The sequence below is a fragment of the Canis lupus genome, chromosome 12 (genome assembly GCF_003254725.2).
Source record: "Canis lupus dingo isolate Sandy chromosome 12, ASM325472v2, whole genome shotgun sequence".
Lineage (NCBI taxonomy): Eukaryota > Metazoa > Chordata > Mammalia > Carnivora > Canidae > Canis > Canis lupus.
Window position 1 is genome coordinate 68102473 of NC_064254.1, and position 15627 is coordinate 68118099.

Here is a 15627-nt window from a genome sequence, read left to right on the forward strand (position 1 = left end):
CTTTATTTTTAAAGATAAGATATTCAAGAAGACTTTTTTTTTCTTTATATTACATGCCAACAGCATCTAAATCAACTCTTCAAAGGTTAAGCCACAGTCGATACCTTTCACTTACAAGAGAGTATTACCTTGACAAAAGCTATTCCATTGGGGGACACTGTGATATCATGCCTAATTTGGTAAAGTAAATCTGGAGGTACTCTTAGAGAGGTACAGCCAAATTTGAACTCATCATACCTATTAAGAAAGAAAACATTAAGCATATACTTTCTCAAGTCATACAATAGTGATACTAGACAATTTTAGGAATCTTTAGTAGAAAGAACTAAAGAACTCCAGTAGAAATTCATTTTTAAATATTTAAACATGAATTCATTTACTTAGTAATATATATGTCTAATTTCCAAACAGCAGTTCTTCAAATAGTCACAATTTATTAAAAGAAACATTTTTTATTTGGGATTATCCTAAAACTTATGGAAAATCTATACTTAAATACCAGATTTCAATTCAACATATGACCACTTTACAGGAAGTTCCTTAGAGAAAAATTTAAGCTTTAAATAAAAATATTGTAAATAACTTTTCCAAATTTCTGTTCTTAATAAAAAGACAGGATTACCAATATAATTTCCATGAATACTATGAAGGAAGGAAGTATACTCTAAGCTAGCACTATAACTTGGTTTTAAATACACAAAAATCATTATAAAGGAAGACTCTGTATTTCTTATGAGAAAAATATATACTCCTTTGAACATTAAAGATATTATTCTCATGCATTTTATAAAATTCGGTTGACATGAACAGCTAAAACCTAAGATTAAGATTTAACAATTTAACTTAAAATATCTCTAAGAGAAGTCAAGAGGAGGTTACAGCTGGAGGGAGATAGATCATAATCCTCAAACTATTCCAATGAAAAGTGGTTTTTATCAACAAATTAAATATAACTCTCATTTAAAGAGATTACAAGATGTGGAGAATGAAATAAGTTGCAAGACTGATTTATTCATGATCTTCTTCATTTGAGTCATCCATTCATGATGCTGAATTAGTCCTACAGTTTTCCACATCCACATCAATTAGTAAGGTAACTACAAAGAATGAATTAGCTGTGCTACAGCCCATTCATCTTGCTCAAAAGGACAGTATCAAGTGCAAAGAGACACTCAAAATCTAATTTTAGTAACAAGTACAAAGCACAACAACATAATTATGAAAAAACAAAACAAAACAACCCTTACTTTCCCAGGTTCTCCACATGGCCAAGGCAGGTGGAAAAACAGTAGTTGTACGCAATCACAATCGAAGGATATAGTGACTGGAAATCCAAAACGAGAACAGAGTTGCTATAGAAGCGAGATTCAGGCTCCATAATTAGGGGAACACACTGTGGGGCTCTCATTTGGGATCTTTGCTGTACACTAGGTGTCACAGGAATATAGTTCATTGGTTTAGCAATACGCAACATCATTGATTCCACACGGTACTGCAGGCAGAGAGGTGGAAGTAAGAAGAAAAGAAGAAACAGTTTAAATTGTTAAATACATTGGTCTTTGAATATGATAATCATTAGGGGACATTCTTCTGAATAAAGCTGCATTCTTATAGGTTTTTTTTTAAATATTTTATTTAAAAAAAAATAAAATATTTTATTTATTTATTTATTCATGATAGACATAGAGGGAGAGAGAGGCAGAGACACAAGCAGAGGGAGAAGCAGGCTCCATGCTGGGAGCCCGACGTGGGACTTGATCCAGGGACTCCAGGATTGCGCCTTGGGCCAAAGGCAGGCACCAAACCGCTGAGCCACCCAGGGAACCCCCTTATAGGTTTTTTAAGTAGGCTCCATACCCAGAGTGGAGGACCCCAACATGGGGCTTGAACTTACGATCCTGAGATCAAGACCTGAGCTGAGATCAAGAGTCAGATGCTTAACTGACTGAGCCACCAAGGCGCCCCAAGGATGCATTCTTACAATATAGTTATATACTACTTGTTATTTAGTCAGCTTTCAGGTGTCTGTAGAAGACGTTCATAAATCCCTTTTCTGTATTCTTATAACTTTTATAAAAACTGCAAAATATATCAAATAACTTATACAATATGCAATTTTGGAAAGACAAAATTAGATTTCTTCTTGTATTTAAAAACATCTGTAATAATAATAAACAGCTGTAGGAAAGACTGTACAGTTTAACAGTTTCATTTGAAAAGTTGGCCAATGACCTTTGAGAATTTTTTTTAAAGGTTTATTTATTTATGATAGACATAGAGAGAGAGAGAGAGAGAGGCACAGGAGGAGGGAGAAGCAGGCCCATGCTGGGAGCCTGACGTGGGACTCGATCCCGGGACTCCAGGATCGCGCCCTGGGCCAAAGGCAGATGCTAAACTGCTGAGCCACCCAGGGATCCCCTCCCTTTGAGAAATTTTTTGAGAAAATTAGAGAATGAAAGTCAGGAGACTTGAGATGGATAAATTGTATTCCAATTTTCCAAGATGGAAACAAAGATTCCAGAATTGAAAGGTAGTCAGATTAATACCAATCTCTCACAAAATTGAATCAAGCTATTACTGATTGTTTATAATAACCATTATTAAGCAGACAGTTTGGAGTATTAGAAAAGGAAAGCACAAGAACCAGCATAGGTTTATATATTCTCATGTTGTTTTAAGGTATCTTTACCTTTGATTATAAAGCCAGCTCAAATCGCTTTTAAAACTTGATGGGGTATAAATAGCTTATAAGCAATATAATTAAATAAATATGCCAAAATAATTAGAATGCAATTTTTGCCATATTTACTGAAATAGTAGATTGGGGGATTGTTATAAACTTACAGTAATTAAAGTAATTAAAAATTTTATGAGGTTAAAGAACCTGAGTGAATTAATGTAGTATCTCAGATGCCTAGCACAGTGTTCAACACACTAATAAATATTTGTTGAATGAATGCATGAAATCTTTTTGGGTGATGCATTTGACAAATCTCTCATATTCTTGGGAAATTAATTAAAAAGTTATGAATTAAATTATTTCTAAGGTCCTATTTTTCTTTAACTTCTTAAAAAAGTGATACAGCCACTTATATTGGTTACTAAATTTTCTTCTTCCTTTTTACATGAAACTTATTTGTTGGGAGTTAGATAGAGTATGCTGAAATTAAGAATATAAAGCAAGAGAGGAAGGCTTTCTTTGGGGCCTCTTCCCTAGTTTAAGGGGCCTTTGAAGGTATCTCTAATCACACGGACAGTATTCAGGAGCAAAATATCACCCCAGGGACATAGCCATTTGTTTTTTTTTTTAATAGCATAAAAATTTAGTAGTGGCCAGAAAGTTGGTATGGAGAGAAAATAAAAAGTAAAGCTGTTAAGTGAAATTAAAGCTTTTCTAGAAAATAACAAGATTTTATTAACCAGCTATATAATGGTACCACATAGAAAGTTCAAAATATTAAATCACTTCAAACATCTCAAAAGTAAGTATGTCACTAACAGAACTTTCAAGTATGTAAGAAACTGATTTCCTACCTGTGAACCCCTTGTCAGTACATGTAAAAACTGGATGCCAAAGAGTCTAGCCATTTCACTGGTTTTCCCAATCAGGTCCAACTGTTCTAACATTTGGAGATTTCCACGGACACGGCTAATGTAGTGATCAACCATTTTCCATCTGTTAAAAAGAGAATACGTGCCATGAACATTATGGAAAAATGTGGACGTTGGAAACTAGTATTAATTCTGCCAAAACCTACATATTAAAAATGAGGATTTAAGAAGGTAATCATGATGTGAGCCTTCAGCAAAATATGTACAGAAGTTAAACATTAGAAAATCTCATATATTTCAAGGGCATAAAACTTAGTGAAAATATACAAAGTTTAAAACAGTACTTGTGATAAGGTAGTAAGTCTAATAATTATTTTCAGCATTTCGTTTGATGTTACTCTATTTTTATTATAAAAAATTAACACCCTCTTAGATGCTGCTTCTGATGCAATAATTATACAATTCTAATTTATCATATCTATGAGTTTTTAAAGAACATGGAGATTTTGGGTTATCACTGTAAATACCAGTCTAAAAGTATGCATTATCTGTTCATGGGGAAAAAAAATCAGTAATCTGGTAACTATTTTTTTTTAGTAATTTGGTAACTATTTAGGAAAATAACTTTAATGAGGTTATACCTGTGCTAAGTGTGTGTCAAATCAGTATTTTCTGTGTAAATACATTCTGTTCTTTGATTTAAATCTTTACACAAATTAACCTCTTTACCCTGCCTTTTTTGTTAAGAAAATAAGCAAACAACAACAAAAAACCTTCCACCAAAGCCATGAACAAAAGTTCTGATTGAATACTAAAATGTAAAAACAATCCAAAGGTATATCATAAAGAATAATATTTATTCATTTAAAGAATATTAAGGTTCAAATACATCACAACCTTTAATTATATGGCTTTTAGAATACAGTCACAAAATTTTCGATAAAAAAGTTTTAAAAGCCATGATACCTGATTAATTCACAGAGAAAAACTATAGAAAATGAACTCACCCTATAATAAAAGGGTCTGATAATAACCAGTATTAGCAAGAGTGTGGAAAAATTATAACCCTCATACAATGCTGATGGGAAAGTAAAACAGTATAGTTGCATTGGCAAACAGTCTGGCAATTCCTCAAATTGTTAAACAAAGAGTTACCATATAATTCACTGATTCCACTGCTCAGTATATATCCAAACATGGAAACATACATCTACACAAAAACCTATACCCAAATGCTCTTAACAGCACTATTTGAAACAGCCAAAAAAGTGGAAATAACCTGTGTCCATCAACTGATGATTGAACAAAATGTGGTATATATCCACATAATGGAATATTATTTGGCAATAAAAGGAAATGAAGTACTGACACGTGCTACAGTATGAATGTATATGGTCAACATATACTAAAAGAAGTCAGTCACAAAAGGCAACATATTATATGGTTCTATTTATAAGGAATGTCCCAAACAGGTAAATCTATGGAGACAGAAAGCAGATTCATAGGGGTGGGGGTAGAAAAGGGAAGCCTGGAGGGTGATGGCTAGTTGATGCAGGTTCCTTTTTTAGGACAATGCAAATACTAAGATTTACTATGGTAATGCTACACAACTGAATATATGAAAATCAATGAATTGTACACTTTAAATGGATGAATTATATGGTATGTGAATTGTATCAGAACAAAACTGTTAAAAAGAATTTAAAAAAAGCTATCCTAAAAACTTTATATTCAATTTTTAAATAAAATAAACAGAAATACTGTCCTATAAAACATGTTTCTAACAATATATTGTGACTATTTCTCTATACTTACATATTTTTATAGCTGAGTATACTATTATATAATTATACATATTTAATGGCTCTGTTACTGAGTATCTTCTATTACTATATGCAATGCTGTGATGAACATCCTTATGGCTATGTACTGATGCTGAAATATTTCCTTAGGATAAATTCCTAGATATGTTCAAAAGGCTTGCTATGATTTAGTTTTTTTTTTTTTTTTTAAGATTTTATTTATTTATTCAGGAGAGACAGAGACAGAAAGAGAGACAGAAAGAGAGAGAGAGAGAGAGGCAGAGACACAGGCAAAGGGAGAAGCAGGCTCCTTGCAGGGAGCCCGACGTGGGACTCGATCCCGGGTCTCCAGGATCAGGCCCTGGGCTGAAGGCAGGAGCCACCTGGGCTGCCTTGATTTAGTTTTTAAGATGTAGTAACACACTGCTTTCCAGAACATGTTACCATTGAACACTACATCTGAAACTAAATATGTACTTTATGTTGGCTAACTGAATTTAAATAAGAAAAAATTGACATTCAAGCTAGTCATGATAAAGTGCTTGTTTGCTTTTCATCTTTGTCAACTCAATAATTTTTAAGTTATTAAGTTATTACTAGTTTGATAGGCAAAAGAATTATATCACATTTTAATGTATTTTTGTTTTAGATTATTAAGGTAATTCTTCAATAATATAGATTTGTCAATGTGAATCTGAGGTAATGTTATGTGTCGATTTAGTCAGTCCCTTTAAAATAAAACAAAATGGATCTAATGACATCCTTTCTATAGACCACATGGATGGTCAATGACCTGTTTTGGGAGTTCCCTAATTCCTTCTTCTGCTTAATCTGGCCTACTGCTGAACTACTCTAATAAATTTTTCAGTTCAGTTATTGTGTTCTTCAGCTCCATGATTTGTTTAGTACTTTTTAATATTTTCTATCTCTGATAAAATTCTTATTTTGCTCATGTACTGCTCTCTTGACCTTAATGAGCATCTTTATGACTGTTATTTTGAATTCTTGGTCAGGTAAATCATATAACTGTTTCATTATGGTCAGTTTCTAGAGATTTAACTTTTTCTTTTGTTTGGAGAATCTTTGCCTGGTTCTTCATTTTCTTTGACTTTTCTATGTTGGTGCCCTACATTAGACGAAGTAGGCATGTCTCCCAGTCTTCATGGACTAGCCTTATACAGAAGACTTCCACCAATCATTTTAGTTAGAGATTCTGGGAGCCTTTACCAACTCTTTCCTTTCCGAGGAAGAAGCAGGCAGCTGTGGTTTCTGTTCACCCACTCTGTGTTGAGCAGAAGGCAGAGTTATGGTGTCTGCCAGTCCAAACCACAGTCTTTGTTCTCCTCTAGGCACTTAGACTGTGTTGAACCTGTCAGAGCTCCAAGACTAGAAAGACAGATGGCAGTTTTTGTATAGCTGTGGAGTTGGGGTACTGGATGCATGGATTTCTCTTTCCAGAGGTAAGCTGAGAGGTGGGATTTTTCATTCACTCATTTTGTGCTGAGGAGGATGTATGGCATCTACCAGCCCATGCCACTGTCTCCATTTGGCTCTGCCAGCTAGACTGGGCTAGACTTGTGAGAACTCCTTTGGAAAAGTTGGGGTGCCAGACATGCAAATCACCCCCTCTCCTCCTCTGGGAAAAACAGAGAGCTAGGGGCCTTTTCCTGATCATATGGCTCTGGGCCAGAGGCAGGGACTCTGGCAAGAGGGTGTCCTAAATCTTCCTACCAGCTTTGGTGAGTCTGGTTCTGTATTTATCATCCAGGGTGCAGGATCTTTCAATTAGTTTCTGGGTTTCTCACAAAGGGAATCTGCGAATTGTTGCTGAATCATTGTTTATAAAAAAAAGGAGGATCTAGGGCTTCCTACTGTACCATCTTGCTGATGTTACTCCATATCTTTCTTAACATTTTTAAAGTATTTAAAAAGCGGACTTTTTACATTAAAAAAAAAAATCTTTTAAAATAAGATCACCTTCATGGGGTGCCTGGGTGGCTCAGTTGGTTAAGCGACCTACTCTTGGTTTCAGCTCAGGTCACGATCTCAGGGTCATGAGATCAAGCCCCGTGTCAGGTTCTGTGCTTAGCTTGGAGTCTGCTTGGAACTCTCTTTCTATCTCTCCTTCCTGTTTGCTTGCTCTCTCTAAAATAAATAAATAAATAAATCTTTAAAAAATAAATAAAAATCAGATCACCTTTGTTCCTACTTTCTGGTCCTATTTGGCTCACCACATGGTATAAAAAGAGAATGGAAAAAAAATGTGACAAAGTAAAATTCAGTTAGATAATTTTGTTGTTAAAGAATTATGCCATCCTCCTAACACTTTATGAAACTCAAGTATAATAAGCAAATACAAGTTTTTATTTGGGGAAGAGAAAGAGAAATACAAAGCATAAGCTACTCCTGATAGCACATCTAAAAAGAAGGTTACAAAAAAGGAGACTTAAGAATTCCAAGTAAAAACTCATTTATTTTGAAGTTTATTCCTTGGATTGGTGCTACATCCAGGAAATGAAGAAAAAAAATTTTTTTTTCTTTTTTAGTAGAAGCTACATCACCTTCTACTATCAACACATAGTTCTTATCTCAGAAACTGGAATAGTATTAAAAAACTATTGCTTGGAAAGCAGATGAAATCAGAATGCTACTATGAGTTCCCTTGATCATTAATATTAGGGACTAGGAAGTTTTTTTAAAGCTGATTGAAGAATCTAAACAAGAAACCTAACATTTTATGAAAAAATACATTCTAACAACACAACTTTGAGAACATAACTCATTTATAAGAATTAAGGGCTTTCAGGAGACCAAATCTGAACTTCCAAAAACAAAATGATGATAACGAGGCTACTTCATGCCTTACAAACACATTAAATATAAGAAATTCTTGATTGGCAAGTTACTTTAATTCCTGAGGCAATTTATTAAAAAATGTGTCTTCTTACTTAAAACACTGTACAAAGCAAATGCCAATTACAAAGTATGACTTACTTTGTAAAAATTCACTTAAATTTAAAAATAAAATTGTGTGATCTTCCAAAGTATCTCCAAAGAAAGAATGTATGGTCTCTCCATGTAACACTAGCTAACTAACATAAATGGTCCAATGTCTAGTGCAAGTCCTTTATGTATTATGTTAGGTCAGTTCTCTAGTTCACTTGGCAAAAGCAATTATTTACCCCAGATAATGCCTAATTAGGGTAGCAAAATATACATTTAAACATCCCAGGGCTTATAAATGAACCACCAAATGTAGTTTTCAATGTTCAGTTTAGTATTAATATTAAAATATTCATTTTGGGGTGCCTGGATGGCTCAATCAGTTGAGCATCTGACTCCTGGTTTCGGCTCAGGTCATATGATCTCAGCGTTGTGAGATCGAGCACTGCAATGGGCTCCATGCTCAGTGGTGAATCTGCTGGAGATTCTCTCCTCTCTCTTTACTCCTTCTCCCACTAATGCATGCTCTCTCAATAAAATAAAAGTTTCATTTTATTTATTGATAGATTACTTCTCCTAAACTTCTATTCTATAAGGCTTTGATCTTAAGCTTAGTGCTTTCTGTGACTTCACTTTACTTCCTTGAGATTCCTCAAAAGACAGGCTCAGAAAGCAGTGCCCCTAAATATATCAAGTTGTTTTTAAGGCTCTATTTCCATCCTCACTGTCATGTGACCTTATTATTCAGTAAGCAGAGTTTCATTCATTTCAAACATCAGACACATTAATTTCAAGGTTTTATTCTTTATATAGCTATTATCTAAGCTTATTACTATCATTTTACCTTCAACTTAAATAAAAGTAGAGGTGAGAACTTTCACTTCTATGATGTAATAAATGGTACTGGACTAGCTTTCCTACTTTGATAAAACAGTAGGTAATTGTTTCTGGGCAACAAACAATAGGCAATGTAAGGCCGTGCTCCTTGAGGGAAAAAAAAACCTGTGAAGTGAAGCCCAGCCCATGCAGAGGCAATTTCCTAAATATACTGCAGCATGCTAGAATCTAAGTAGAGCATGGCCATCTTGCTAAGCTGAGGAGGCAAAGATCAGAGTGCAGGCAGTTCGTAGCTAGAATCTGTGGGGCAGAGTTATTGGTGCAAGCAGCAGAGGTTAGCAGTTAGGAACACTGGTGGGGATTTCTTGTGAGTGACTGGCCCAGGGCTGTGCTGAAAATGAGGAAGATGAGGCTTCTAAAGAGCAGCTGCTATGAACTTGGATTTGGAATAGAACTATTTAGACGGTGCTGGGGTTGAAGGCCTAGTAATGCCAGAGAGGACAGACCTCATTACCTCTTTGTTAACAAGTTGGGCATCCAGCTTAGGAGGCCTTTGCTGTAGAGTCAGGCCTACTATAGACAAACCTAAAACCAAGCACTAGCAATATGCAATATTCTATTTATAATATGCTATATTTATTTATATGCTATACATATTTATATGCTATATATAGCAATATGCAATAGTTTGGAGATTGAGTCCTGCCAAGTTTGAGGGACTTAGAAAACACCTTGGCTTTCCAGATAATCATCTTAAAAAAGGTATAAAAACCAAGTTTGTGTAAGTTCAAGGTGATCAGCCAATAACTAAATTGCCAATTTGAGCAAAAATAAACATGCTTCACAGGAAGATAAAATCCAGAATTTGCACAAAAGAACATCAACAATATCCATTACATAATCATGCAAAGAAACAAACAAAACATATGACCTAGTTAAGAAAAAAAAGCAGTTAAACAACAATTAACACAGAGATAGCCAGATGTTGGATTAACTATTATAGATATGTTCAGGAATCTAAAGAAAAAATATTCAAAATATTAAAAGAAAAATATAGTCTTAATGAGTGAATAGACAGAACAACAAAATATAGAAACTATAAAAAGAATCAAATGAGAATTTAGGAGGTAAAAATGCAATAACTGAAATACAATATGTATCAGTTGACCTTAACAGGAGACTAGTGATGACAGAAGGAAGTCCAGTAAAAGACTGAGGAAAAATGTACAGAGCCTCAGAGATTTGTATGACACTGTAATATAGTTTAGTACACATGTAATTTGGAGTCTTCGAAAGAAAAAAGTGGGGGGCAAAAAAAAAAATTTAAAGAAATAGCCAAAAATTTCCTAAATTTGATGAAAAATATCAATTTAAAGATCTAAGAGGCACAGCAAACACCAAGAAAGCTAAACAAATTCTTAAAAATCCACATCTAGGAATATCATAGTAAAATTACTGAAAACCAAGGCAAAGGGAAAAACCTTGAAACCAGCCGGGGGGGGGGGGGGGATCACAGAATTCTGTTTCAGATTAAAAAAAGCTGCAAAATGACAACACTCCAGTTTAACAAATAGCTGCATAATCTACAGAATCATGTTTTCCTTTTTAAAGATTTTACTTATTTATTCATGAGAGACACACAGAGAGAGGCAGAGACATAGGCAGAGGGAGAAGCAAGCTCCCTGTGGGGAGCCCGATGTGGGACTTGATCCCAGGATCCCGGGATCATGACCTGATCCAAAGGCAGATGCTCAACCGCTGAGCCACCCAGGCATCCCTAAAATCGTTTCCTTGAGGCCATCAGAAAGTTGAGGTTACAAGAGAATCAGGTAAACTTAATTTTACAGGGTGACAAATACATCTAAAGATAGATAGGAGATATAATTTATTTCTTCTTTGGCAGAGTACTGGCAGCAGAGGTAGCTGCCATAAAAGCACTTAGGAGTGAAACAATTAAAATGTTAATAAATTCTTTTTTTCTTTTTTAAAAAATGTTAATAAATTCTTAAAGGTCATGAATAGCCCAGCATGGCAGTTTATAATTGCTGGGAAATCCAGATACTGGGAGTGTTTTTTCCCATGCCCTCCCCACCCCCAAGACTGGGTGGGAGGGCAGGGCACAAAAGAATGAAATCCTGGATCTTCCTCTGACTTTTTCTCTCATATGAAGCAAAGGCTTGAGCTGCTGTGGAACTGGAAGGAAACTCTAATACTCAGGATTTAAGCAGAAATCCACTATCTCTGGGGAAACAACAATGCAAAAGATGTGTGCTTCTGGGAAAGGAGTAGAAGCTAAAGCTGCACCTGAAGGAGGGACAGGCAACCTCCCGTTCCAACTGTGGGCTTTGTACTAAGTACAAGCAACAGCTGTCTACTACTGAAAAAGAGGCAGGAAATCTTTCTATCATAGATTCCAGGCAAAGAAACAGCACTGCTAAGGCAGGAATAGAAGCAAAGAACCATCTTCCCTTGGGGTAGTCAGGAAACCTGCTTGGGACCAAGACCTGCCAATAGTACAGAGCAGAGGTCTAATGCACTGTGGGAAGTACAGGACTGTTGAGAAAGCCTCATCCCTGAGCCTGAGGAGGACATAAACCTCTAAAGACTATGGACCAGGAGAGCTGAGTAATCCCCCTGCCTCATTATAAGCCTTACAAAGAGGAAAAGCAGTCAACTGTTCATGAAGCTGGACTTTGAAAAAATGCACTGAATATATTGGAAAAATGAGAATGACGGTTGATTTCTCATCAGAAACGAAAGCCAGAAGAAAAGGAAGTGAAATCTTTAAAATGGTAGTAGAAGAAGAAGAAAAAAAATCTCAACCCCAGAATTAGACACTGAAATATCTTTAAAATATATATCTTTCAAATATAAGGGTGTGATAACGACATTTTAAGATGATTAAAGGCTGAGAAAATTTGTTGTCAGCAGACTTACAGAAGAATTGCCAAAGAAAACAATTTAGCAGTTTCTTAAAATATTAAACATACTATCCATGTGACCCTGCAATTCCACTTCCAGAGAAATGAAAATGTATGTTCACAAAAAGACTTGCATTTGGTTTTATTCATAACAACTTCAAATGAGGAACAACCCAACTGTCCATCAGTAGGTGACTGGATAAATATATTGTGGTATATTCATACAACTGTTACTGAGTAATAAAAACGAACAATTTACTGGTCTATGCAACAACATGGCTGAATCTCAAAAAAATATTATGCCTTCTTGAAAGAAGCCAGACAAAAAGGTGTAGATTGTAAATAATTCTAGAGTGGGCAAAACTGATCTATAGTAATAGAAATTCAATTAGTACTTACCTGGGTGGTTAAGGGATAGGTAGGTTGACTGCAAAGCTTACAATGGGTGTTTGAAATGATCACTATCTTAGATTGGGGTAGTGGTTACAAAATGTATACATTTTTTAAAGTCATGACAATACAATTTAAATGTGTCCACTTCTTTCTATGTAAATTATACTCTAATAATAATATTGATTTTAACAAAGAGCTATTATCCTCTTCAGGGTTAAAACATTACCTGTACAGATCTGTCTTGTTATCAAACCAATCTGATAAGACTCGAAAGGTAAAGAGGGGAAAACGCTGATGAAGAACATGAAAGCTCACATTTTCAAAGGTGTAGTTAGTTAAAGCCACCTAAAAAAAACAAAAACAAAAACAAAACAAACAAAACCAAGACTTTAATAATGCTTGCATTTATGTGCAAATATGGTTCTAAAAGATCCAAAATATTACTTCAAACTTTTCACAGCAGACATGAAAGCTATCCATAAAAATGATGTTACAACTGAATCAGAAATAATTTAAAACTATGTATATACAACCTTCTAGACAGAAATACTTATAATATTTAATTAGAAAACAATCAGACCTGATGAGTTCACCTTTGTCATGACATGCTCGAGAGATCGGTTTTTATCATTTCTTTTTATACTCTATGCCAATACAAACACTGACAGAAGCATTTAAAAAAACTTTTTATAAGTTTTTTTTTTTTCTTTATAGTAATCTCTATATCCAACGTGGGGCTTGAACTCATGACCCTGAGATCAAAAGTCACATATTCTTCTGACTGAGCCAGCCAGGCACCCCCGATAGAAGCATTTTTAGAGTATTACAATCCTTTTAGTATGTCTTAAAGACACCTCCTTTAATATCTGTTGGGAAGGAAAGCCCAGACTTTTCAAATTTTTTATTATAGGTTCCCTTTTTTGTTTTTGAACAATTTTTTGAACAATGTTTATAGTTGTGTTATAGTGGGGGTCCTACAATAAGTATATATTTTCAAACAACTTTTTAATGATTTAACAATTTTTGTAAGTCATTTTCAGGGTTCTGCAGCTGTAGTCTCACTGTGAACCCCTTGCTTGCTCATGCATAAATGTATTTGCAATATCAAATATTCAGGTTTAGTATTTTTGCCTATTACTGTTTCACATGTACAACCATTTTGGCTGAAATGTTAAATGGTGGAAAAGTATAATGGATGTGAATGTAGGAAGTAATTTTAATCATATATAATTGGTCACAGGCCTAAATTGCATTAACTATCGCTGTTTTATTCAACAATGCCTAGTTGTTTTGTATACATTAACCGTTTGGGTGTAAGATTGTGTGTCAATCCAACAGGGAGCCACAGTATTTAAACAGACCAACCTAATGTTACAACTACTTTGAGGTGGCCAAATGTAAAGTAAAAGCCTTAAAGTGGTGCAATTTCAGGACGCCTGGGTGGCTCAGTGGTTAAACATCTGCCTTCCACTCAGGGCATGATCCCAGGTCTGGGATCGAGTTCCACATCAGGCTCCCTGCGAGGAGCCTGCTTCTCCCTCTGCCTATGTCTCTGCCTCTCTCTGTCTCTCATGAATAAATAAAATCTTTTTTTTTAAAAAATGGTGCAATTTTGTATAACTTAGTATATCAGTAGTTAAATAAATGTGGATTGCCATGGGAAAAAAACAAAACACTTTTAAGTAAGTTAATTTTCTGTTCTTTCCATACTTACTTTTTGGTTGGTAATGGCATAATGATTAACAGAATTCCACAGATTCAAAAATGAGTTATCTAGTTAAGGGCAGGCACTCACCCTGCTTTCAAGAATTACACTGGTACTAGGACCCAATACGTTGACATTATGGACATTAATATTATGGACATTATTATGGACATTAATATTATGACATTAATTTCATTCCAGAGGCAAAAGACTAAAAGTAAATAGCAGAAATGTTTTCTCCTTCCTCAAAATATGTAGGAAAAAGGGGCACCTGGCTGGTGCAGTTTCAGATAAGGTAGTGACTTCACGGGTTGTGAGAAGGAGCACTGCCTTGGGCTCCATACTCAGCAGGGAGTCTGCTTGAAGATCCTCTCTCTCTCCCCCGCTCCGCGCCCCCCCCCCCCCACTTGTTATAGAGTGTACATGTGCATGCTGTCTCTCAAATAAACAAATCTTAAAAAAAATATATGTAGGAAAAAGTATTTAATGGAAAAAGAATACTAAAAATGGGTCTAAATTCATAAAATATACCTCTACCTAGATGCTGTCTCAGAAATAACTACAAGACATAAGCAATCTAGACAATGGCAGGCGTGTCTATGCAAAATGGAAACTGAGGAATCTGCAGTCCTCATTTTTAGGTCAGCTTAGGATTCTGAGGAATAATTTAAAAGCAGTTCACATTTGTACATTGTAATTTTAAGATCTTTTCTTTTCCATTTCTACAATCCAGCAGGTATAAAACAAGGATTGAATTTTAAAGGCTCATTTCAATGCAGTGACCCAAACTGGTCTTACTTTATCTACAATTTCTATCAATCTCCAAAACGACAGCACTGCAATTAGTATACTAGCAAGCACACGACATGCATACACTCAGAGTTTTAAACTTTGGAACAAACCTATTCTAGAGTCACCAGTATAAAGCAGGTACTAACCCATTTTCTCAGAAGTAAATCATCATTTTTTCCCAACAATCACTACTGGTCTGGAGTACTTCCTCAAACATAAGTGAATAACTTGTTTTATTATCCATTCCTTATATTTGAGTGACTCTTCTACCTGCTAATGAATATTTTTATTTGGTTGGTTTTTTGTTTTGTTTTTAATTTCCGTTTAGTGTTATAGAAAATGGAGCCAAATACCTGATCTCTGGTAGTTACATGACTACCTAACACAGAGTACAGCACTTTAGATCAAAGCTAAACTTTTGCTGGAGTATACATCCTCATTAACACAAGCAATCAAAAACAAAAAATAACAACAACAAAAAAACACAAGCAATCAAAAAAAAAAATCTCTACAGAAAAGGTCACCTTATTGTCTGTAGCTCTCTCATTAGGGAAAATTGTGAAGCTTGCCACGTAAGTTCACCCATAAAGATTAACTAGGGGATTTTTGTGACTCAAATCAAACAATAAAATCTTAAGAAACTGGTCCCCAATATCTGAGACAGATGGCAGATCTATAGTCT

The 15627-nt window shown here is 35.0% G+C and overlaps 1 protein-coding gene across 5 annotated transcripts in view; it reads right to left on the reverse strand.

Moving 5' to 3' along the window:
- Positions 1 to 15627, reverse strand: part of REV3L (REV3 like, DNA directed polymerase zeta catalytic subunit) — a 177297-nt gene that overhangs the window by 33504 nt on the left and 128166 nt on the right. For all 5 annotated transcript variants that reach the window (XR_007401373.1, XR_003135812.3, XM_025444798.3 and 2 more), the window contains exons 21-24: positions 12675 to 12793; positions 3535 to 3676; positions 1248 to 1492; positions 129 to 237 (exon numbers count right to left, since the gene is read on the reverse strand). Coding sequence is in view for 3 of the 5 variants with exons in the window: in XM_025444798.3 (XP_025300583.1) it covers positions 129 to 237; positions 1248 to 1492; positions 3535 to 3676; positions 12675 to 12793 (615 nt within the window). In the remaining 2 variants the exon portion in view is untranslated. The remainder of the gene's footprint in view (positions 1 to 128; positions 238 to 1247; positions 1493 to 3534; positions 3677 to 12674; positions 12794 to 15627) is intronic.